The 25,911-nt window shown below is 47.5% G+C and overlaps 1 protein-coding gene across 3 annotated transcripts in view; it reads right to left on the reverse strand.

Moving 5' to 3' along the window:
• LOC138516931 (uncharacterized) overlaps positions 1-25,911 on the reverse strand; it is a 348,123-nt gene that overhangs the window by 70,532 nt on the left and 251,680 nt on the right. For all 3 annotated transcript variants that reach the window (XM_069632397.1, XM_069632396.1, XM_069632395.1), the window contains one exon: positions 8,372-8,455. In XM_069632397.1, coding sequence (XP_069488498.1) covers positions 8,372-8,455 — 84 coding nt within the window. The remainder of the gene's footprint in view (positions 1-8,371; positions 8,456-25,911) is intronic.

Below are 25,911 nucleotides of genomic sequence, written 5' to 3' on the forward strand. Positions count from 1 at the left end.
AATATGGGGCACCAAATATGAACTCCTTTTTGTAATAATATGATAGACCTTATAACTGAAAGTAATACCCCCATAAATATATCTCAAAATATGGAAAAAGCGGGTGTGAAGAGGGTAGCGAAAAACCTTGGTCTATGGATCCCGGACCGACAGTATTTCCCTAACTATTGAGATGAAGCCCATGAAATGGGATTTTCCCTCTTATCCAGGGAATAGTAGAGGTTAAACTCCATCAAACATATTGACAGAGTCAAGTTACTGAAAGAAAGTGATGTTTGCGCTTTACAGGAATCTTGGGTGGGGGGAACCCTATCTCTGGATGGGTATAATGTTATTTGTAAACCTGCAATAGGTGGAAATAAGGGGCGCCTAGCAGGAGGTCTGTGTATGTGGGCAAAGGATCATTTCCCCATCAGAATCTTTGAATGCTCTACCCCATCTCCTTTTGTGATGGGCGCTATTATTGGTAATGTGGACTTTCTTGGCAAAATTCTCATTATTAATGTATACTCGCAAACAGGTGGGGTTAATCTGGTAAACATAGGGGAGACTATAACTGCTATGATTGAAAGTTGGCTTGTGAAATCTCCTGGATCTGAAATAATAATTATGGGGGATTTTAACGCTTATTGCGCTATAGAAAAAGAGATGGTGATTAAGTGGAACCTATTAGATTATGAAACAATACATATGGCTCCCTTTGTACTTGGTAAATCGGGACTCCTTGGCAAGACACAATCCCAAATTATGAATGGAATTACTTGGTTAAAACTTCTAGCCAGTTCGGGACTCAAAAACCGGGAGAAGATACTCAAAACAAAGATACTTGGTCCAATGGCAAAGTTAGTTCACAAATTGATTATATATTTGCTAGTGAGGAGATAAGTAAAATTGCTAGTACTCTTCACCACATTCCTACCCAACGGAGCGATCATAATGTACTAATATGCAAACTCCAAAAAATCATACCTACTCAATGGGAAAGAGGTGAGGCCATGAACATACAGAGCTCTGGGGGGGTGGGGAGGCGTATAGGATAACATGGACCGAGACAAATTTAGAAAAATGTAATAAAATGCTCCACATACTTCCTCTGGAAGGGCAGGAGATTGCATTAAATGGCCTCAAAATTGTAGGTGATCTATTGGGCATGAATCAAAATGAAAACTGAAGCTTGTGGATTCATCATAAAAACGGAAAATCACATGTATATATATATATGCCAGCCAAATAGAAGAAAGAAAGATAAGAAGAGCGAAATTAAGAATGTTAAAATTAACCCTACACTAATGGAACAGGTAAAATTAGCTCAAATTAAAAAACATTAAGGCCAGATTTAAAAATTGGCTTAAACAACACAAACATAATGTGAACAATGCAAATTGGAAGATCATATATGTATTTTGTAATACACATGATACCAAGAAATTCTGGTACCTCTATCGACAATATATATTGGAAGATACGTTAAAGAAAATAACGATGTAGGACAAAACGTATGGGAGGAATATATTTCCCACTTTCTATATGTGGAGGATAGATCTGTTTCTCTACGTATGGAAGGATACACTAAAAATTATAAATAAGATGAAAGCTTCTAGAGGCCCAGGCCCAGATGGGCTGGCGCATGCCGTTTAGAAAAGAAATCCCCAAAAATGTGCAGCATTCTGGTATCTCATATTTTCTAAGATCTGGTAAAGTTGGACTATTACGTAAAATTGGCGTAAGGCGATGGTTGTCCTGATCTATAAAAAGGTGGATAAAAAGGATCTGAGCAACTATCGCTCATTAGCCATGACTGATAGCAGTTGTAAAATATTCTACTCTACTGATTGGTAGCATTACTATATCGAGTAATGAAAATGAACTTGTACCGATCCAACAAACCGGCTTTCGGAAAAACCACTGCACTCTTGATAATTTAGTGATGCTGAAACACGTAATCTTAGATAGTCTGGATAAAAAAGAAATAAAATTGTATGCCTGTTACATCGATTATTCTAAGGCGTTTGACTGAGTTGATAGGGAAAGATTCTGGTCTAAACTAGCTGACAGGAAGATATGCCCAATGATCCTATATTTTCTACGTGAAATGCACAAAGAAACTAGAGTGGCTATTTGTCTTGGCAAAGGAAAAAAGATTTCACGAGAAATTAAAACCAACTTGGGCCTCAAGCAGGGCTGCGTAACCTCCACAGTGTTGTATAATTTTTATGTGTCGGATATCTGGGACCGATTTGTTGGAATAAAAAATGGCCCTCCCAAAGTGGGGGGATAGGTATAAGCGGGCTCATGTATGCCGACAATACTATTTTATTAGATAAAAAACCAGGGAGGGGTTGCAGAAGATGCTGGACATCCTATACCTCTACTCCAAAGAAATCAATTTAAGTATAAATAAATCAAAGGTGATAGTCTTCGGGGGCTCGAGAAGGAAAAGAGATGGAAGATCTTGTAAATGGAAGTTTAATGATGATATCCTTGAGGTGGTGGATATGTATCCCTACTTGGGGATTCCTATTATAAATCTCCCTCCCAAGGACTTCTATTTTGAGATGGTTGAGACCAAAGTTGTAAAAAAATTGAATGTCATGAAAAAGTATATCATTTTTTTAAAAAAATTTCTTTACTGGTATTTTCCAACAAAACAAATCGTAAGACCGGGCATCGGTCGCACTGTAAGAACTGCACCCCTCTCATCCCCTTCCCCTCCTTTTCTACCCTTCCCCCCACCCGCTGTGATGAAAGGAGTCATTATGTCATTGGTTTCCATCAGTGTGTGAAAGGCTGGTGGCTGAAGCTTGCGTTAGATCTGATTGATGTGCATCGACATCGTCGGTCGTTGAAAGCAAATATGCGACGTACGGTCTCCATATGTCCGGAAGGCATGAGTGTAATGGCATAGTCCTGATGAAATCTCTTTCTACATCTTGACAAAAGGTTACGTCTTTCAGCCAGTGCTGCAGGGTTGGAGGGGGGCCTCTGCCCCATGTGTAGGCGATTCTTCTTCGCGCTAGGACCAGCAATAGATTTGCTAGTCTTTGAACTGTGCTCGGTAGTGATTGGGTTAGGCTCAGCAATACTGCCTTTGGTTCGAAGACGAGATCCGTTCCTATTATTGCTGAGGTTTTTTCGAGGACTGCTCTCCAGAAGGTGGCCACTGGAGGACAGGACCATGCCAGGTGAAGGAAGTCTGCTGTGGGCACTCCACATCTACAACATTCCGCTGAAATGGAGTCCCTTTGAGAATGAAGTTTTGCCCGTGTGTGGTATGTTTGATGGAGGTAGTTGAAATGGATCAGCTTGAGCCTGGCATTGATCGCTACTCTATGTGTGAGTTTTAGGGTGTAGGCCCATTCTTCGTCTGGGATTGTGCTGCCTAGTGTTTTTTCCCCATCTCTTTTTGGCGCTCGTACAGGGTGGATTCATCTCGTGGAATAGACCCTTGTAGATGCTTATTACGAGGTGCCCGTCTCCTTGGGCTTGGATTGTGTAATGGAGCAGTGGCCAGATTGGCGGTTGTTGTGGGAAGTGTGGAATAGCCTCCTGAAGCGAGTGACGCAGTCTGTGATATATGAACGTGTCTAGGGCTTTATTGGCTTCTCTTTCTCGGGCTTGTTGCATTGTTAGGAAGGTAGCTTTCTGCCCAAAGTAGGAAGACTTTTTCAGTCGTGATGGTTATTCCAGGAATGTGTTTGATCGGCAAAAGTGGAGAATATCTGGACACAACGTCATCTTCTTTGGCAATTTTCTTCCGTACTGAATATGTGGTGGCAACTGGGTTCATTACGGATTGGGTGATTGGGAAGCGCCCAAAGATAATGGATCAAAGGAGATGTGGTGTTGCCAGTGCTCTTTCTATCTGGACGTGTGGTCTTACGAATTGCGTTGCGTACGAATGGCTGAGGTATTGCGTTTGGGCCGCCCAGTAGTAGCGTTCTAGGTCTGGGAGGGCTAGTCCACCCTGCCGTGTTGGTAGGGTTAACCTGGAGTACGCGACCCTTGCCACTTTACCGGCCCATATGAGGTCGAGGACCATACTCTTCATGCGTTGGAGAAGTTTTTGCGTGAGGAGCAAGGGAATGCTTGAGAAGAGGTACAGCAGTTTTGGTAAGACAATCATCTTTACTATCGAGACCCTGCCCCAGAGGTTGAGTGGTAGAGATTTCCACCTGTCGATCTTGGTTTGGATGGTGGCCATGGCGGTTTCGTAATTGTTGTGAATGATTTCTTCTTTCAAGCGGGACATATAGATGCCGAGGTACCTCACGTGCGTGTGTTGCCACTGGAAGCCAAAGTCGTTAGTAAATTCAGTAGTGGCGAGAGTAAGCGGAAAGATTACAGATTTGTTGTTATTCATTTTCAGCCCCGAGAAGCGTCCAAACTGTATTACTGCCCTTATTACCGGGTTTAGGTTCTCATCTGCGTTCTGTAGGAACAACGCTATGTCATCTGCGTAGAGTGAGATGATCATCTTGTGTGGGCCAAAGGCGAGACCTCTGTGGAGGTGGTGCATGCGAATGTCCGAGGCCAGGGGTTCCATTATCAGAGCGAACAGAAGTGCAGAGAATGGACAGCCTTGTCTTGTTCCTCTTCGCAGGTGAATATCGGCAGAGCAGTGACCGCCTAGCAGGATGTTGGAAATGGTTTTTTTGTAGAGTAGAGAAATCATGTGCAGAAACCGTTTGCCCAGACCCATCCTCTCCAGGACTGTGAACATAAAGGGCCATTCAACCGAGTCGAAAGCCTTCTCGGCATCCAGCAGCACTGCCACTGCCTGACTGTCTGGTCCTAGGGCTTCCATTGCTCCGAACATCCTTCTTAACCCATATGATGTGTTCCTCCCAGGGACGAAACCCGCCTGATCGGCCAACACCATGGCGGGTATGAGGGGCAGTAGCCTTTTAGTTAGGATTTTTGCGAATATTTTGTTGTCCAGGTTTATTAATGAAATTGGTCTGTATGAGCCGCATTCCGTTGGATCTTTGCCGTTCTTGTGTAAAAGGATTATGTTGGCTCGATATAATGTTGGTGGTAGCTGGTCCCTAGTAAGGGCCTCGTCGTAGATGAAAAAGTATATCATAAACAAAGGTGGATATTCCATCAAAGGGTTTTTAGAAATATATAAGATGTATTACTCCATGTGCCCTGTATGCTTTGGAAGCTGTTGGAGTCTCGGAAATGGAAAGCCTCGGGAGACTAGAATGCAAATTATGGAAACCATTTTTGGGTCTCCGGAAATCGTCCCCTATTGAAGCAATACAGAGCGAATTGGGCCTGGTCTCTTTAAAAACACTCTGGAAAATACGATGTTGCAAGTTATACATGAAAATTATGCTGGGAGGTGTGGAGGATCTGAGTCTGCTGGGCTTGATTGGTAAAAACATGCTGATGTGTGATCAATTAAAAACATACATGTCAGTTCTAAGAGGAGTCCCTCTTTCTTTCCTTGTATTTGTATTTGTATTACACCAAAGCGCTGTACAATTGAACAACATAGTACATAAACAAACAATATAACGGTTGAATCAATAAAAAAAACAGTGAAAAGAGCAATTAACTGAAGGGGATAGGTAGAGAAGGGGAGTGGGAGTGGATAGGGGGGAGTGGTGAAGAAGGGTACGAGGAGGTAAGGGGAAGGGTGAGAGGGGGAGGCAGGAGAGGGGGGAAGATAGTCGGGGGAAAGAATAAGGAGTAGGGGAAATAGAAGGGGGAAGGAGTTTCAGGGAGGAGAATGGAGGAGGAGAGATTTAAGGGAAGTGCGGAATGAGGTGTAGGTGGGTGTAGATCTGAAAGCAAGAGGAAGGGAGTTCCAGTGTAGAAGTGCTAGGAGTTGGATGGAGCGGAAACGGGAGGAGGCCCAAGGGGACGGAGGTACAGTGAGAAGGAAATGGTCAGCGGACCGAAGGGAACGGGAGGGAGAGTAGAAGGAGAGAAGGGAGGAGAGATAAGGGGGAGCGAGACCATGGAGAGATTTGAAGACAAGGCAGAGAAATTGAAATTTAAGTTGGGAGTGAAAAGGAAGCCAGCCAAGGTAAGAGAGAGAGGTAGAGATGGCGTCATGGGTGGTAAGTAGACAGAGGGTACGAACAGCAGAGTGGTAGATGGATTTAAGAGGGGCAAGATGAGAAGTAGGAAGTCCAAAGAGTAGGGAGGAGCAGTAGAAGAGGCGGGAGAAAATGAGGGAGGAGATTAAGAGGTTAGTAGCGTGGAAAGTGAGAAAAGGACAGATTTTGCAAATATTGAAGAGGTGGTAGTGACAGGTGCGGGAAGTGAGGGAAATATGTTGGGAGAAGGAGAGAGAGGAGTCAAAAAGAACGCCTAAATTACGAGCTTGAAGAGAGATAGGAAGATTGGAGGGAGGAAAGTGGATGAATGGGGGAGGAGAGGGAGGAGGAAGAGAGTTAGAGGGAAAGAATACAACTTCGGTTTTGTCAGTGTTAAGAGAGAGAAAGCAGGAAGACATCCAGTTCTTAATGGCAGTAAGGCAGGAGGAGAGTTTTTGGTGAAGGTCAGATGGGAAGGAGGAGAAAGAGAGAGTTGAGTGTCTTTGGCATAGAAGTGGTGGGAGATGCCAAACGAGGAGATAACAGGGGCAATGAAGGAGGTGTAAAGAGAGAAGAGGAAAGGACCAACTACCGAACCTTGGGGTACGCCGTACTCAAGAGGATAGTTAGGAAAAGACTGGCCACCCCAGGAGACAGTAAGGGAAGAGAGGTAAGAGGATAACCAGTTGAGGACAGAGCCTTTGAAGCCAAAGGAACAAAGAGTGTGAAGGAGGAGGGGATGATTGACAGTGCCAAAGGCTGCAGAGAGATCGAGGAGAATAAGGATAGAGGATTGTTTGGCATGGCGAGCAGAGAGAAGGGAGTTAAGAATAGAGGTGAGAGCAATATGAGTATGCCCGCATCGATAGGGTAAAAGATTGATCTATAATCTCTTAAAAAAGAAAGCCTATGAGTGGGATATATACTCAAATGTATCTCATCTGGCAAGAAAAGAAGCAATATTCTACCTATGCCCTCCAAGGAATCAAATCTAGGACTCCCAGACAATACTTGTTTACGACTGGAAACAGAAGTCAGTTACGCTGTATCTTCCTTCTTAGATTTCACATATTACCATGCAGGGAGTACATTGGAGCATGGTCCAAGTATGAAGGATAGAATGCACTGATTGACTTGAGGAAAAGGACCCTGCATCTTGACTGACAGGGGTGTTGCTAGGTCGGGAAAAGATCCGGGCTACACTAATGTCGGGGCTGTCGAGACACGGGGCTAGCTAGCCTGTTGGTTGTAGCTTCTGAGCTTCTATCCGGGGCTACAATCAAAAGACCCGGGGATATAGCCCCCTCAGCGCCCCCCCCCCCCTAGCAATGTCTCCGCTGACCGATTGTTTGCTGTTAAAGCACACTGGTCCCCTCTGCTTTCCCCCCTACTGTGCAAATAGCGTTAGCGGATGCATTGTTTGTAAGTACCATCTTGGGAAATTGCTTTGTGAATGTACCTCAGAGGTTGCTAAAAAGTCCAGTACTTTGACCGAAGGAAACCATGTACACAGCCAAAGGTAGGACATTCAAAGCTGCAGGTCTGTCAAGATAACCCAGGGAACAAATGTATCCAATGCAGAGATCTATGTGTAACCTGGAGGTTAAAGGTTGGAATCTTGCTGGTCTACTACTACTTTCAGGGTCAAATAATTATCATATTGCTGGGTAATAAAGACTTGGCACCTTGAGACAGTTCAAGTAGAAAAACCTCTGTTTTATAGTAGTGCCTTAACAAAAACTATTTAACAATGTCCGGTTACACCACAGAAATACCTCATTAATCAGACAGCGAACCAGGAATGTGTGTCTCCCTCCTACACAGATTTAAGGTGTTGAAACAGCGACCCCATTGGTTCCCCTGGCTAGCCCTTCGTTCAGGGGGTGGGACACACAGATGAGCAGTCTCAGTGACACATAGGTGTGGCGGAGGGGGGATTTCTGCCTTTCCATTTTGTGGACCTATAACTGACAGCAGGGGAAATCATTTGGGTTTCATCTACGATCTCTCTGCACCATCTTGCCATGCATATGCCTGGGTTTAAATGCCTCTAAGAGTTGGAGCTTTTTTATTAGTTTCACACTTCCAGATGCAAAGCGGAAGAAAACCTTCTAGATCAATGGCTATCACTTGTTGCAAGGTCATCAGAAGATCAAAGGATCTGCGTTCCACGCTTCCCATCCGTACGATTTTGGTGAAAGAAGGACTGTGTCCGTGCACAACCAGAACCTTTGTGCAGAGCCTTTCCCAGCAGCCAACAGGTGCACAATGGCCTCATGTCCCAGACCCAACGCTTAAGGTTCACATCAGAACGATGTACTTACGAACGGAAAAATAGTAGACCGCTGTAAAGCAGGTTCCCCCAGATGCAATGAAATGTAGAATTATTCGCAGGTACTTCAGTGGACCTAAGAAATGGACAGAGAAGGTCATTAGTTTCACAGCAATTCAAACACTTGACATTAACATTTGCGATTAATTCCGGGGCCGCTCTTCCGTTTCCATGGCAGCCACAAGGCACCGGAAGCAGCAGAAGCGGGTGGTGTGGGGGAATAGAACATAAGGAAGGTACAGCGGGGGGGAAGGGGATGGCGGATGGGTGAAGCAACCATCAGGCAGCTCAGAACGTGGACTTGGATCACGATGCAAGCTTCCCGATTGGCTGGCTACCCCCTTTCCCAGGGTGCTACAGCCCTATTAATTTAACGTCTTCTCAGCCTTTTTGTTAATTTTTTTTTAACATTTTTATTTACTTGATTGAATCAGATTAGTGATTTGTACAAGAAAAGGAAACGCGTAGCAGTATATGGCTTTAACAAAGTTGAGATTAAGATTGAAGTTAACATTTTAGACACTTTTCCTGCGTGGGAGGCAAGTCCAATTTGGCTTAGTGGTTGAAAGACCCAAGAATTTGGTTCAGTAGCTGCGCGGTTGCAATTGTCCAAGTAGTTCTTTCACCACCAATTAATCTTTCCCACCACACTGGTTCTTCTTGGATGTAGGAAGAAGTCAGATGCGACAGCAAGTATTTCGATCTTACCATCTTGGTTCCGGGGCAGTTTAGAAGTAGGTGCCGTATTGTCTCAATCTGATAGTCTTTTGGACACAAGCGCGATTTGTTTGAATTTGCTAAACCTCTTACTGCCAAGATCTCGTTAGTTTCAAGGACATTTAAACAGGCTCTCATAAAGATGTTCCTTACCGACTTATTTGGGAATTTTTTCAGATTGTTCGGAACAGTTTAGTTTCCTCGACTGTGGTGGAAGACGTTCATTTGTTTGTCAGTGCTATACTGTCTATAGTTAACACCAACGTAAAAGCGTCATGGAGGACACTTCACACACTGAAATATGCATCTAATAGTATTCATACAATTTCTTTTCAAAGAAGACTAGGCCTAAATATTGTTGAGGAAGAGTATGTTGTTTCCCCATTCCTCCAAGTTGGTAATTTATATATACAATTATGCAAAGACCATCAATGCTTGGCTGGTTTAAATACATTGCAGAAACAGGTTAGCTGAAAGTTGTAGAATCGGCCATTTCAGCAAACGCTGTCGGGGGCCCAAAGTCCAAGGTATGGGAAAGTTGTCAGAGAGATTATAATGTGTGTGTGCATTTGGCCAAAAGAAGGTTGGGTGGGATGGCAGGGCCCGAGTTAGTTACCCATGTTGATCAAGCATGCGGATGGGTGCTGGGAGGTGGCCAGGAGAGTGCACAAGTGCATAAGGCTCATTATGTGTCTAGCTAGACCGAATTATTGTCGGGGGACTTCACTGCGTTCTGATAGCAGAGATGTTGTGCGTTGCATTTTACACTAGTGTATGGAGGTGGATGTGTGCAGGTGGACAGCCGTGCCTGCAACTTGAGACCACCGAAGTGGTGTGTAAATACATACCCGTGAGCCTCAGTTGGAACTTTGCTTTGGATGAGGCCATGGAATTTGATAGTTTGGTCTGCCAAGATTTATACTTTACCTGGCCCTGGAGATGCCCTGGAGAGGCAAACAGTGTCACAGCCTAGGTGTCATGAAGTTGGGAAGGTTTGTCAGGTTGTTTCTTGAAGGAGCTGTGGTCTTCTATGCAGGAGCATATGCTAAGTGGAAGGGAGTTCCAGAACATGGGTGCTCAGACAGATAAAGTAGATCCTCCTATTCTGGTGGAGTTGAAGGGTGGAAGAGTGGGGGAATCGCAAGGAGTAGTACAGAGCTAGATCCAAGGTGCCTGATGGGTTCATAGCGTGTACATTTGTGATGAAGGATTTAGGGGCCCGTTTTGTGGCGGGTACGGTGGGTAATGCACATGGCCTTGATGGATGCCCGTCGGCTGATAGGAAGCTAGTCGAGCACACTGAGGGGAGGAGTGATGTCTAGATGTTGAGTTTAGGATCATTTGGAGCTTTGAGCTGATAGGCAGGAGTGCCCCAGATAGAGAGAAATCTCTAGGTGGCAGAGGATGATAGCCATGATTGCTGTGACTGAGGCTAGGAGAGATGAGGGAAGATTGGTCTGAGGATTCGTCTCATATTCATTATAAATCAGAGCCCCTTCCTATAGGAGGTAGTCGGGTTTAGGGTCAGTCGAGAAAAGCTGCCATATGCCATTTGTTCTTGATCTGTGGTGCAGCTCATGTGGTCTTGGACCACACCCCAGCAACCCCGATATTGGAGAGTTGGCATAGATTTATTGTTTTGTACTACAGCAAAGAACACACAAGGCTGTATTATGGAAAGCTTACACTGATGCAAGTGGAATTGGCAGCAAGCCAAACATTGCCCAAGTAAGAAGAAAAACAAAGAATAGGATTTTTGCACCAAGGCAATGCATGCCGTTGTGCTAATCGCACGTGCTTCAAGGCACATCCATGAGTTCATTGGCTTCACGGAGCTTTATTGTCTTGCTCTAGAGCAACCAATACCACCCTTCGTCTTATTGGCTCACCGCATACATTCCTCATTCCATTTTACCAGGAGCAAATGTAGGTGTTGCTCAATGGATTTAACCAAGTGCCTCCTCAAGTTTACTTTTGTATCACACCTGCCTCTGGACGAATAAAAGTACAACTTGAAGAAATGCAGTGCAGTTAAAAACAAGTGATGCATTCTGGAGCATCGATCTGGTAAATGGCGGCGGTTTCTGGTTAGAATCGGAGACGGCACACAGCAATCAAAAGGACACCAAGATTTGGCACCAGCCTAATTCAAAGGCACCTCTTATTGTAATACCGCGGATACGGTCACTGGGACTTCAGTCGTCAAAATGCATCAACTAACGAGTTTACTAATCTCTAGTTCGAAAGACTCCATTTCACCCATTAACGAACTCTTGATCACCAAGGCGGACAGATTGTTACTAGTTCAGAGTACAAAGACCACATCCTTCTACAACCTCTGCGTGTACCCAGACTGGCCAACTCACAATTTGCGGGTTACATCTGTAGTCTGGAGCCACTAACCACATAGTCCTAAAGCTACCCCATTACCAACATTTCAACAGGAGATCAGCAACTTATCCGCCCGATGTAGGGCTGCCAACTGGTGGCTTAGGGGTTAAACCCGTACCCGCTGCAGAGAGGAATCACACTACACACGTTCCAGCTGAGGTGTAGAAATACATCTAGACTGCCTCCACTCACCACCACCCTCTTCCGATAGTCGTGTTGCTCCCCCATCTTAGTTCACCAATCGCCTATACTTTCTCATGGGTGGGGGACTTCATAACTCACCCTATATGATGGATACCATTTTTAACTTTACTGGCTGATGGGTGGTGGAGTCTCATTATTGCACATACCACTAACTAGAACCAGGTGCATACAATCATGTTGGTGCCAATATTGCCTTCACTTCTTGCACAGGGAATAAGCCATTCAGCCCAGTGGCTATACCTGCCAGGTCTGATGGGTGCAGTTACTACCTGTATCACTGGATTGTGGTCTTCATTACCTGTACTGTACTGCCATGCTAATATCTGTTGCATGCCATGGCCATTCATGCCAATACTGTGCAAGAGGTAATTAATAGCCAAGCTGCTTAATGGTGATCATTCTTGCTAACGCTGCCTGGCTGACGGAATCATATTTTAATACAAATTGCTACATGTGGTTATTGTAATGCCACACAATGGTTGACATCACCCATCCGGGCGGATCAATGTAGTTAATAGTTGTTAATTTTACTGGCAGATAGGTGCCAGTATTAATTATTGGTATTGTTTATTTATATAGCGCCTATACACAGGCAAGTGTTTGAAAGCGCTCAAGGAGGGTGGCAATAGGGGAAAAAACAACAGTCGCTCAGAGCCCTTGAAATTCTGAGCAATAATTGTCTACACAGGCAGAGTACGTGCGTAAAATACATTTAACAGTTAGGGGGAAGCAAATGGGCCTGACGCCGATTCTGCAATGTTACCAGTGCAATTAAGGGGTGAAGACAAGGGAGAACAAACAGATGATCTTCAGGCATGGTGCGTAAGGATTGCACAAGTGCTCACGGTCATAGGGAGTGGGGGGTACAAGTGCAGTTAGTTAGGTCGGGGTGTACGGCCCCGAGGCAAGTGCGCAAGCGGACTGGCGGGGGTGCCAGGGCCCTATGAGACTCTGAGGAACACCAGGTGGGTGTGAGAGAGAGAGAGAGAGTGAGAGAGAGAAAAAAAAAGCTAGGTTAGCAGGGTAGAGGGCATGAGAAGGAAGAGGAGAAGAGGAAGGTCTTGAGGAGTTTCCGGAACTTGAGAAGATCAGGCTGAAGACGAAGGGCGGTAGGGAGGCTTTTCCAGAGAGAGGCACCTGCTGAGGATAAGGATTTACCTCCAAATATCTGCTTGGAGAACCGGCTCACTTGCAGAAGGTTTGAGGTAGATGAGCAGAGGGCTTGTGAGAGACGGTATTTAGGTAGGCAATGTTGTAGATAGGTAGGTCCCAGAAAGCCTTGTGGATGATGCAGAGGTCTTGATACTTGCAACCACGGGGAGTCAGTGAACGGATTTCAGCGCTAGAGAGATGCGATCACAGGGCTTGAGGCCAAGGATAAGATTTGCGGTTCTGTTCTGGATGATTTGGAGGGCGCAGGGCTGAAGGAAGGTTGTGGAAGAGGCTGTTTCAATAGTCAAGCCTGGCGAGAACCAGAGCTCTGGAGACAGTGAGCCGCCGGGGGGAAGTGAGGGTGGGCAGACGGCAGGCATAATTATCCATTCTACTTTCATCGGGTCATTATTGCTCATGTTAATGAGAATATGGTTTTCCCTTACAACGTTACCTCAAAAAAGGTGAAGGATGTATATCTCTTTACTGTGCACGTTACCTCTGATTGGGATCACTCTCGTTTTGTAGCAGTTTGAGGGCGGAGTAGGCACTTTAGCCACTACTGCCCCCCTTGTACTCCTGCACGACAGGCATTATTTCGTCACAGCGAGAATGCTTGTTTGCTCTTTGAGGACTTCATGTAGGATACAGTCTGCTTCTCAATGGTTTGCTTCCAAAGTGATTACCACTGAAGTTAGAAACATTACATACAAAGTAATTTTGATGTTCGAAAGTCTTCAGTAATATTTTAAAAAGATCTTTTGGCCACCTTCACCTGTGTGGCTGCTCCTCTAAATTTGGTTGCATGATTGTCCAACCCCAGGCCTCTAGGGCCAGAAACCTGGCGGGTTTTCAGGTTAGACCTCATTAATATTCACGAGCAAAAATGTGCATATATTTAGAATCACTGTATGCAAATGTGTCTAATGACTATTAATGAGGAGTATCCAGAAAAGCCAACATGGATCCGGCATTTGAGGCCTGGAGATAGACAACAGCATACTGGGATTTGAGTACTGAAACTTGTACTAAAATTCTAAAAACTTCCACCCCAGTCTCTACCATCTTTGCTCCACCCTCCCTCCAGCACTACCTGAAATGTCGTCAGGCCTAGTATCATAGTCGCTTGTTTTATTCCTCACCTCCCTTAAAGCACCCCTCTCCCTCACCTTTTGTTTTTCTCCGGCTCTACCAGAAATGTCGTCAGGCCTACTACGGTAGTCACCTGTCTGTTTCCATTTCCTTCCCACTCTCCCCCTCCCTTCCTTATCTATGTCTTGGCTCTTGCACTAACTGAAATGTCATCAGGCCGAGTACGATATTTAATTTCACATCCTTACTGTTCATGGCCTGTAAGAATGTCTTTGTATTTTCCCTTGTTCCCTCCCTTTCCTTGAAGCGCTTTGAAACACACTGTGTATTGGCGCTATATAAATAAACTATCATATCACTCATACCATCAGCCACCTATTCGGCCCTCCTCCATAGATAACCCCTCTTGCCTTTTCCACATAGAAAGAAATCGATAAACAGAACAATAACCATTTTTATTTCTCCTGTTTTCATCAACTCGCCACCCGTGCTACACCCATTAATTTTTTGTACGGCTTACATGAAAAGGGCACCTTCCCACTGCTCAATTTGCACCCATTTTGTCCTCCCATTCTAGGGTTATGCTCCCCATTTTAGCCATGTGGTCTAGCAATTTCTCCTTCTCATGATTTAGACTGACTTGTCTGTTCTCTTGCAGAAAACAGCCTTCGCCATTTCACACTCAGTCCACATTTTATGGCAGCTGCATTCCAAACTCTCTTTAATGCTCACACCACCAATCAGATACGAGGCCTTTGCTCCCCACTCTGTAGCGTTCCATATAAGGCTTAGATTTTGCTCTCCAATTTCCCTGCATCCTCACATTTAGATAAGACTTTGCTCTTGCTGTCCTTCATAATCTCCCAGTTTGTTTTTCACGTGCATGCATTGTGACAAATCCTTAGATATCGTCCCTTCTCCCACAGGAGAAGGGGGGGGTATCTTCCCATGGGGCAGGGCAGTGCGACCACAGTCCAATAGTCTCCCTGGGGATGGAGCACCATGGGCTGATCACATGGGGAGGGGAAACCCCTTATGGTATGAGGGAAGACATATTGGGGAAAGCACTCAGTAGCCAAACCCCCACACGGAACAGGGAGCAGGACGCTCCGAGCCTGATCGAACTGGCAAAGACACTTTCCCAGCTCATGGAGCAGAACGGTGGAGGTCCTGGAAGCCAGGAGGATTAACCGAGAACCATTCCGTCCAGAAGTACAGGGAAGTTGCCGAGTGGGTGAAGATGGAAAATCTGAGAGCTGTAAGATACTCCTGCTCGACCGCAGACGCCTGGGATAGGTTGGAACCCAAGCAGACCACGACACAAGGTGGCTGGGTTGCCGAACAGGTGCACGGGAGCTAAGAATGTGGTAAGCAGCCAGACTTGATTAAAGCTAAGAGAAAAGGGGTCTGGGACACAGAAAGTAGTGGAAGTTGCAGACCACCATGGCAGATGGTAGTCCTGGTTCACTATCGTGCCAGGTACCCTCGCAGAAGAAGCAGTGGAAGGAACGAAGATGCATCAACACTCGGCGGGAGACTGAACCAAGTAGTTGGGGAAGCAAGAGAAGCACCATTCCTCTTCTTCGTCGCAGTGCCTGTTAAGGGATAGAGCCAGACTGCCAACCAGGGTTTGGGATCCTCGCCTAAAGAATAGAAGTGAAGAAACCAGGGGAAGGGAGTCATTTCCCCCTGGTGATGTGACGCTGAATCTGTAAAGGAAATCTCCCCGGCTCCCCAGATATTGGAAACTTTGGAAGAAACAAGTGGGAGGGCGATATTCCGCCTGGTACCTTCTTTTTGTATGAGAAACTTTTAAATCCTCAGTCCAGCAGGGAGCCATTCTTCAGGACCCAGCAGAGACTTTATCCCTAGTTTATAAGTGTAAGGGAAGGAAATAGGATTCAACACAACTGAGGACATTTATGATTTTTGGACATCCTGACATTCCCATTTATTTTTTGAAGTAGGGCAACCCCTTAGCCTTAGGGATTGGTAGCTTCCACCCCCCCCACCCCTTTCCTTTTCACCCCAAATGAAAGTTTATAGCAACCACTCTTGCATCAGTCTCTTACTTAATGTGTGTAGTGTGTGAACAGTCGCGAATGTCTGGCCTATGGAAATGTGGAAAGGCATCTACGTTGGCCAAGAAGGAACTTCATCCAGATAAATTACCAATTCTGTTCTTGAGTTTTGTACGTACTAGTTTTGCATTGCAAAACTCATTCTGTGTGAAAACTGGAATACTGGGAAATAAGATTGTGCAACCTTGAAATATACTGAAATTCTAAGTCTATTTCCAGTTGTACAAACTGGAATGTCAGATTTTTACAATGGAGGATGGTTTAAGTTACCTACCTGTAACTGTTTTTCTCCAGCATGGGTCTGGCATGGATTCACATGCTCATGGCTATTCCCCCGCCAGGCTGGGAATCCTCGGTAAAAGAAAATATTTCGCTTTAGCTTGAAAAGTGCATTTCTCCTCTAAACCAATCACTGTCCTCTGGGTCATACTGCCCCCATCCAATGACAGTCCTCTCCCTTAGCTCCACTCCTGGTGGCCATATTCAGATTTGGTAAGCACCTAAAGTGGCAGACGGGAGGGTTCTCATGTGAATTCATGCGAGACCCATGCTGGAGCTACAGGTAAGTAACTTGTTCCTTCACCAGCATGGGTCTGGCATGGATTCACATTCTCATGAATAAAGATTACACAGCAGTGCAATACAAAACCACAGGAGGTGGCAAGGCTCAACACAGGTGAACAGGTTGCATAGCACCGCTTGGCAGACCCGGGACTCCTCCCTGAAATCCCTTTTGACGCAGTAGAACATCGTGAAGGTGTGCGTGGACCTCTCGTAGCAGCCCAGCAGATGTTCAGCAGGGTACATCAGAGAAACGCCATCACTGCAGCGACGGCTGTGGTAGAGTCGGCTCTCGGCTAGCTAGGAAGATGTGCATTAGCCAGCCTATGACAGTGCATGATGCAACCGGAGAGACACCTGGAGATGGAAGCCTTCGACCAGGCTTTCCTGTGATTCACAGGTCCAATGTTGATGAACAACTGAGAAGTCTACCGGAAACTTTGTGCGTGCCAGGTAAACCTTCAAGGCACAAGAAACTTCCAGCGAATGCAAGACCCTTTCCAATGGCGACGACTGATTCAGGACGAAGACTGGCAACACCGAAAACCTGTTGAGGTGAAATGGCAACGGCACCCTAGGCATAAAGGTGGGGCGTGTACGCACCACCCTAGTAGCGGGTTGCATCGGCTCGAAGGGCGCCCCATAAGTTAAGACCACATTAAGGTCCCAAAGCAGGAGCCTTCACCGGCGGTAAAGTCCTGAAGAGGCTCCTGAGAAACTCCTTGATGAGCCTGTGTGAACACAGGGAAGGCCTACCAGTTGTCCTGGTGTAACTGAATATGGCGGCCAAGTGTACGCTGATAGATGTGCGAGTCTGTCCAGCCTTGGCCAAGAAAAGCAGGTATTGTAGGAGCTGCAGGGATGCAACACAAAGAGGCATAATCTTCCGAGTCCAGCACCACACGAGAAACTCTTCCACTTATGGCCGTAGCAAGAAAACGTTGAATATGCTCTGGCCTTGGCCATGATGTCTTTACATTCCACAGGTGAAGAATAATGTCCAAACTCTAAGGCTGCAGGAGCCAGACCCAGAGGTTTAGCAACGCTGGGTCGCAATGCAGAACGGCTCCACCCTCCCTGGTAAGAAGATTGGGAATCAGTGGCAGTCTGATGGACTGGGCCGCCAACAGATATGCAGGTCCGGAGACCAGATTTACTGGGGCCACGCCAGAGTGATGAGCATCATCTTGCAGTGACAAAGTCGGACTGTGCTGATCACTCATAGCAGAAGTGGAAGCGGGGGAAAGCGTATAGGAAAAGCCACTCCCATGGGAACTGTTAGGCAGAATCCTGTGCAGTGCCCTTAGGGACCACTACACACAATTAAGACTACAGGTGGTGATACAAGTTTTACCTTTGGTACAAGCCTGTACTACTATGTCAGAGTGGTAGCAGTGGCAGAGTAGCCAGGCTTATCTCAAGAGTATATGAGCAGTAGCAGAGATTACACAAAGGGACCACAATTACTGTGACTCAAGCAAACACTGACTCAAGGTTTCAGGTAGAAAAATATAAGTACATTTATTTTTAAACCATTCATTATAAACACAACACTTCTATTAAACCTCAATAAAAACCACATGTTAAATACACTACAACTAACCAATTCACTTTGTACAGTAAATCTCAAGGTAAGTACCATGTGTTTGAATGAACCGGTGTTAGGCACAAAACACGTTACCGTGAATACGATTGCGATCACTTTTTGACAGTTCGGTCTACTAAACAAACGCGTATCCGTGACATGAAATGATACCGGGGCAAAAACACACTTAGCACCTGAGATACCCAGAGGGAGTTGGAGGCAAAAATCACAGGCACTATTTTGGTTAGGCAGGCAGAATCAAGAAACACTCAGAGACAGGAGTTCAAAAGTCAAAGGGCCGGAGCCAGGGTCGAAAGACACCGGGGCCAGTTGCCGAAGATCACACAGTCTAACAGTTCACAATTCAACGGAGCCAAAAGTACTTCGATATTGTCAATGTTCGGAAGCAAAAGTCATAAGAAGGAGGGAAGACAAGGTCAAGCCTTGGAAATGAAGAAAAAGGGATTCACCCAGTTTCCTCAACCGAACACAGTACCTTGTTCCAATGGTGCAGCTGGTGTCCTTGCAGTTGTTCCTGTTGGTTTCCCGCAGACCCACGATTCCTGGAGCTTCGTCGAGAAGGAGGATGTCTGAAGGGGGTCTGCACCACACAGGGATGAGCCCGGCTGCAGCGACACGGAATAAAAGGTGCGCTCCTTAAAAACAGGAGGCTCTTTAGGTGGCTATCCGGACCACTACAGCAGTGTGCAGCGATTTCGACCACAGAAGAGGATCCTCTGGCTGTAGAAGATGAGCTGGTTATCCCCACCAAGCTCAAGCGAAGAAGACTCTGGACTGGATCTTCTCTGAGTCGTTGAAGGAAAGATAGCTCAGGACTGCAGCAGGGCTTCACCGGGATGGGGTAGTTGCAGCAGCCGTCGTTCTCTCCACTTCTCTTCGGTTCCTTGTAGTTCCAGTGGCGACTCTCTGACTTCTAGCCCAAGAAACCTGCCTTTATGCGAAATACCCCCATTCACGCAGCCTGGCTGTCAATCACTCAGCAGGGGGGTTGTCCAGCCCTGACAACTGCCCAGGCCAATCATGACAAAGTGTGACTTGGGTTTCCTAGGATACCCTGTGCAGGGGGTGACTACACCCCTCCCTCACATTCAGCCCACCTAGACACCCAGGCGCCTGGAGGAGGGCTTCAGAACAGAAGCCCGCCAAAAGACAGTGAACAAAGAAGGCGAACCTAGTTTGCCGCGCAAAGTAAAACACAAGAAGGACTTTAACAAAAAGAAATGGCGAATAAACCCAACCGAAGCCAAAAGAAAGACAATTTGGTCAAGCGGGTTTATGTTCGAGGCCAAGAACACTACCACGTTTATCTGATATAATCGCTGTAGAAAGGTTAGGGTAGATACCACTGCCACCAGCCAAGTCTAAATGTTAAAAGAGCAAAACAATGCTCTACGAGGTACAGATAAAAAGGGATACGAGTTAACCCTTTCCAGTACTCCATGGAAGATGGGGTGTACTGGATCTGTGGTAGATTGACTAAATAAAGTTAATGGTACCCTTTTCTAGGGGACAGTAGTCGCCTCAGAAATGGAGTTGAGAGAAGTCTCAAAGACAACCCTGGGCCACTGCACTGAAGGTGCTGTGTGACCACAAAAAGAAGGGGGCTGCTGAAGTGGTGTCCTCCAGAGTCCACAATCACAAAAACAGATGGAAACACATAGCAAAACACAGGTAAGAGTGGGGGAAAAGCTCTCACTCTTACCAGGTGGAAAAAAAATAAACTCCAGAAGTCCAGCAAAGCTGCTGGGGGACTTACTAGGTGAGGGAAATTAGCCATAAATGAGAATTCTCCCTAACAGGAACGAGAAAGCATCCTCCATGCTCCACGGTTGCGGGAACCTGCTGGCGAACCTCTGACACTAGAGTGTCGCCGTCGCGAAGAGGCCGATCTGGGGTGGAACCCACTTGTGGAACAGAAAATCCACTTGTTCCTGGCGAAGCTCCCACGCGTGTCAAGAATGGAGTTCCCTGCTGAGGGAGTCTGCATGGTGTTCTTGATGCCCGCCAGGTGAAAAGGGACAAGAAACTCTCCTGATGAACGCCCCAGTGCCACAGATCCTGGGCCTCTTTGGAGAGCGCATTGCGCCCAGCTTCAGAAACTAGTATATGGTGGTGGTGTTGTCCATGACGATCCTCACCATCTTGCCCCTCTGCAACATCAGGAAGGACTTGAGGGCCCAGAAGACGACCCAACGCTCCAGAACATTAATGTGAAGGATCTCTTCTGGCCGCCAGAGGCCTCTGGCATGGAACTGTCCGGTATGGGCTACCCAACCTTCCAGAGAAGCATCCGTTGTGACAGTTTCCTAGTAAGAAGGCGCCTGGAATGAAACCCCTTGTGTGAGATGAGGGCGCCCGCCCCACCACTGTATGGCACGTCGGAACTCCTCGTCGAAGGTGATCTTGTCTGTCCAGGATCCTGAGACTTGCAGCCACCTCGCATCCAGAAACTCCAGGAGAGGCCTCATCCGCAGTCTACAAAGGCATACGAGGTTGATGTACAAGAACATCATGCCTAGCAGCGACTTTATGTCTCGCACCGTAGCCATTCGTGCGACATCAGAGAGACGCCAGACAAATGACTGTTGAGATGGGCACCTAGAAACAGAGTATTCTGCGATGGCTCCAAGCAGTACTTCAGATAATTTATGGAAAATCCCAGATTCATCAGCAGGCGTACGGTCCTTGCCACATGCTGGCTCGCCAGTGTGTGGGAGCGGGATCAGACAAGTCAATCATCCAGCTATCGGTAGACGTGGATGCCGTCCAGAATAAGACGCGCCGCCACCGGAGCCAAGCACTTTGTGAAGACCCTAGGTGCCGACTTGAGGCTGAAGGGGAGCGCCTTAAACTGATAGTGTTGCCTTTGGACCACACACCGCAGGAACTTGCAGTGCTTCCGGTGGATGGGGACATGGAAATCGGCATCCTCCATATTCAGCGATGCCAGGAAGTTACCTTCCCCCAGTTGGCCGAGCACGTGTTGCAACGTGACCATCCTGAATTTGTGGGATTTCAAGTACTTGTTGAGGCACCTTAAATCCAGGATCAGCCTCCATTCTCCCGACTTTTCACATCAGAAAGTATCTGGAGTACACCTCGGAGCTGAAGGACAGTCTCCATCGCCCCCTTTTTGCACATGGCGTGGAACTCCTGCAGCAGGTTCGCCACGTGTTCTTGCCGAGCCACTGGAGGAATAAGAGGACACCTGTGTTGGAACTCCAGAGTGTGCTCCTGTTTGAGAGCATCCAGCACCCATCCTTTGGTGGTGATGTTCTTCCATGTACTGGCAAACCTCGCCAGCCGGCCTCCCACTGCGGTGCACATGGGGGACCCGAGTCCACGGCAGGTTATGGCCTGCTTCGGTCAGGGGCCCTGTCCTGTGTGTGGGACCGAGCCGTATGCCTATAAGTGTCCCTTGTCTGCTTGAGTAATGGAGCAGGAAGGCTGCCGATAAGGGGTGTGTATCCCTTGGAGGACCTTAGCAAAACAAAAGCGGTGATGGCTGGAAGGTTTAGAATGAATCTTAACCTCTGGCATTGCTCTGGGCAACCCTCTAGACCATCGTCCTTAGCCTGCCAAGCCATTACAAAAGGGAAAAACCATATGCAAATGAGGCTTGGTCCCACCCCCAAAGGGGTAGTCCAGCCCGAACTGCTAGGTCACATTCCATCTGCACAAGACCAATAGCATCCCCAAACATGTTTCAGCCTTGTTGGGCCTCATCAGTGAGGAGTAGCTTGGGTCTCTAGGAGGACCTGCCGGACCTCCCTCTCAAAGAACAAAAGGACGACCTGCGTTGCTGTAGGTTCCCTAGCGAACGCACTGTCTCTGTGTCAGTCTTGATTTGCAGAGACTCGTCAACAGCCTTGCCAAAGAGGTTTTCTCCATCAAATGGCATGTCCAATACTTTGGACTAACGTCCGGTCTGAAGCTGGTAGCCTTGAGCCACCCCTGTTGAAGAGAGACACTCCGTTGCCCAGTTGGCAGAATCCTGTGTCCAAAATGTCCACTGCCACTGTAATGGCGTGGTCAGAGGCCACTTCTCATTCCTCCTGGAATGGCGACTGAGCCTCCACTTTCTTGTCCTCCGGCAAGAAATCCAAAATAGTGCCAAAGCGGGACAATATGGCTAGGGCGTTAGCATTCTTAATGGGGCAGGCAGCTGTATAGATGATCCTCTTCCCCATTGCCTCCAGATTCTTCCCCTCTTGGTCCGGGGGCACCATAGATTATGATGGTTGAGGGACCATTTCCTGGCTGCAGCAGGAGAAGGCTGTGAATGCAGACACTTGCGGGCCGAGGTCGGGACTATCTCGCTTGGGCAGAGCAGTGCTCTGGGTCTTCAAGAGGGCTAAGCCCTCCTTCAAGATATCGTCCAACAGGGGGACGGAAATGAATGTCTTCTGCCTAAACTCACACTGTGGGTAAAGGAATCCACCATTTTTTGTCTCCTCAGGTACCAGCTGAGAAAAGTCAGAGCCCTGGACCACATAGCATGAAACAAGCATAACTCTACAGGTAGGAAGGCCGTGTGGGGTGCATCCAGGCCCACCAGTAGTGGTTATGAAGTCATCGGCCTCATCAGTGTCCGTCGCAGTCATTGCCGTGCCCGTGTGTGGCCCCCGGATCTCCGTCAGGGTCAAATCCTGAGGTGTAGGCAGTGGTGTCAGCTGATGCCTCTGCCCTGCCGGGTCTTTCGATTTGCGCTCGTACCTGGGTTGACTCTCAGCGTGTGGCCCTGTGGGAGTCCCAGACGGAGCAGTTACCGGTGTGGGAGGCAGCCTCTGTTGAATGTCCACAACAGGCGTGTGCAGATTTGTTCGAATGTCCAAAGACATGTCCCTTGGCTGAGGCGTGAAAGGAAGCATCGCTGGGTGTTTCAAGCTCTTACCTCTCCTCCGGGATTCACTCCATCGGGACCCACCCACCGAAACGGCTCCACGACCCCACTTTGTGATCGTTGTCGGGCTAATTATACTCGCCCTAGTCAGAGCTTGTATTAATGTGGACTGGTTTCTCTTGGGCAGCCTGTGGGATTGTAGCCTTCTTTGGGTCAGTAGTTTTACCTTTTCCTCTCTCCGGGACTTATGGGGTGACTTTGATGTAGCACCGCTCACTGGTAGGTTCGCTGTAGAAGTAGTTGGTGACCTCGTCCTTCACGAGCTGAGAACTGCATCCATCACAGTGGGATCAATGGCATGTAGATTGGCCTTCTTTTGGACCCCTGCAGATGGGGCATCCTCAAAAGACCACAAACTCTTATCTGAGGGAGTTTAGCGATTCTTCTTTGTCTTTTTCTAAAACCTCTGGCATTCCTCGCATCCCTCCTCATCATGGTCCAGAGGCAGCCAATATAGACATTTATGGTGTCGATCTGACGTACACGTTCCTTCATCCATACATCCACACAGAGTTTGAAGAAGCATCTCTCCTCCTCGGCCATGGCTGAAAAGACGCAAAGTAGGCCCAAGCACGGGCCTAGTTGAAACTTTGATGAAAGATCCGCGATTTAAGTTCATCTTCGCCGACATCGGGTCCCAGCTGTGGTATTTGACCCCAAGCCGAACGATGAAGCAAAAAATAAAATGAAACAAGTTGATGAAAAAATTTCGAAATTCCCAAAAACATATTGGAGACTCTCCCCTGACACGTGCGGTACAAATCTGAAGGTGGCCACAGGGGGTGGTGCTCAGGGAGACGACCGTCATTGGATGAGGGCAGTATGACTCAGAGGACAGTGATTGGTTTAGAGGAGAAATACAGTTTTCAAGATAGGTGAAACAGTCTTTTCCTTTTAACCACGATTCCCAGCTGGACTGGGAATATTCATGATCATGTGAATCCATGCCAGACCCCATGCTGGAGATGTTGGTATTGCCAATTGAGGAGTGTACTGTGATCAAAGCAGATGCTCACTGAGGATGTGCCAACTTAATATGCAGTGGGTGAGTGTGATGCTGGAAATGCATTGGAGGGACAGGGCCTCCGTCTCCTTGTCCTTTATTGCCTTATGTATGTTCTGACTGTTTTCCATGCAGGAGTTCATGTGGGACTCCTGGCGGTGTGTCTCTTCCTCTTTTTGGTTTGGTGAACAGACCCTGGGATACCCTTGTGGCACCCATGCGTGAGAGTACAACCCTGTACTCCTAGTGTATGTTTTTGGGCACCTGTGGGTGGCCCACAGAGCAGGGTACGGGCTGGTGGCAGGTCCATGCTGAATTTGACAGGTGCTTGGAGTGTCCTCCATTTTGAGATACCCTGGCCCTGCCATTAGGAATCGGTTGATTCCTGATACGAAACAAGATGGCCCCTGTGTCCTCTTGCTTTCTATCGCCTGTTACCTTACTTTCCCGAAGTCCCGCAAAGCCCTGACTCTGTCCCTTCCCCCTGACTGTCTGTTGGGTGGAAGTTCCATATATGGTGTTGTGGGGAAGTCCAGGCCAGACTGGCTGGAGCCATCCCAATGACTGTATGTTGTAGGTACGCCCGTGGGGTGGGACCTGGTTGAATGGAGTGTGTGACGAATACGCATTTCATGTTATGGGTGTCTAGTATCTGGTGTTTGACACAATGACTGAGACAGTCCTACCCAAAACTGGTATGAATGCAGTGTGCAGTGTGTAGTGCTGAATGGCAGAGTGCTTGTCCAAATCCACATTCTGCGTTGTGAGTGTCTGGATGGAGAAGAATGGCCTGAATGCACTGTGCGCCTGTTTGGTTGCCTGACTGCCTGAATGCCCTTCTGAATGATTGGTTGCATGAGTGTGACCCAGCAGAGTGAATGGGAGATGAACAGTATATCTGGGGGCCTCTCACTGCTAGAAATCGTTCAAAAGCTGAAGTTGAAACTGTAGCTTTACTTTGAAGCCCACTGGAAGAAGAAGAACTGCTGCTGCTCTCCTTTGTTAATCTGAAAGCTGCTGTGCCTTCAAGGAACTGATCCAAGAGAGGACCTGGCTAGGAGACCTCTTCCTGAGCTATGAGGGACCATCGTGCACCAGCTGATAAGCTCCCTGGTAGACAGACTTATGAAAGGCTGCTGCCAGAGAAGGGGACCGCCGAGGAGAACGAAGAGAAGCACCGGACAGCCGTCCACTGTCGCTGACCGCCATCGCCGACCGGAGCTGCAGTTCTCCCTTTGCCTAAGAACCTTTGATCCAAGGACTCCCTTGTTCATCCTCGTCGACCGCTTTCATCCTGCCGGAGAAAGTCAAGGCCGCCAATGACCGAGGAGAATCTGCCCATGGGTTTCCCGCCACCCGAAGACCTCAGAGACGCTGACGAAGCTACTGAAGCTAGCCGTGGCCCCGTCCCGTTCGCCGACGACCCGATGCCCTTGCTGGGCCAAAGTTATTAATTGACGCCTTGCGGCAACGAACACTCGTCGTCGAGGTGCACCGCACGCCTCAGCTTGCAGGACATTTTCGACTGATCGTCAACGAGCACCCCAAGAACCGAAGCTGCTGCCTGAACAACAGTGTTCACCCTTTTTCCTCAGGGGATCTCGCCGATCCGTGGCTCCTGCCTTGAAAGGAGCCGCTCAAGAAGGATCCGTCGATGACTCTGGCCTAGCAGTTCGGCATGGGCTGCTACCTTCGGTGGCGGCAGCTGCTGACTGATTTGCACATGGCTGGTCCCCTTTTGCAATGGCGCAGACGGGCTAAAAAACGGTGGTGTGGAAGGTTGCCCAGAGCAATTGCCAGTGGTTTAGATTCATTTGAAACC

This window comes from Ambystoma mexicanum, chromosome 6q, assembly GCF_040938575.1.
Source record: "Ambystoma mexicanum isolate Mex_15411 chromosome 6q, UKY_AmexF1_1, whole genome shotgun sequence".
In the NCBI taxonomy this organism is placed as follows: Eukaryota; Metazoa; Chordata; class Amphibia; order Caudata; family Ambystomatidae; genus Ambystoma; species Ambystoma mexicanum.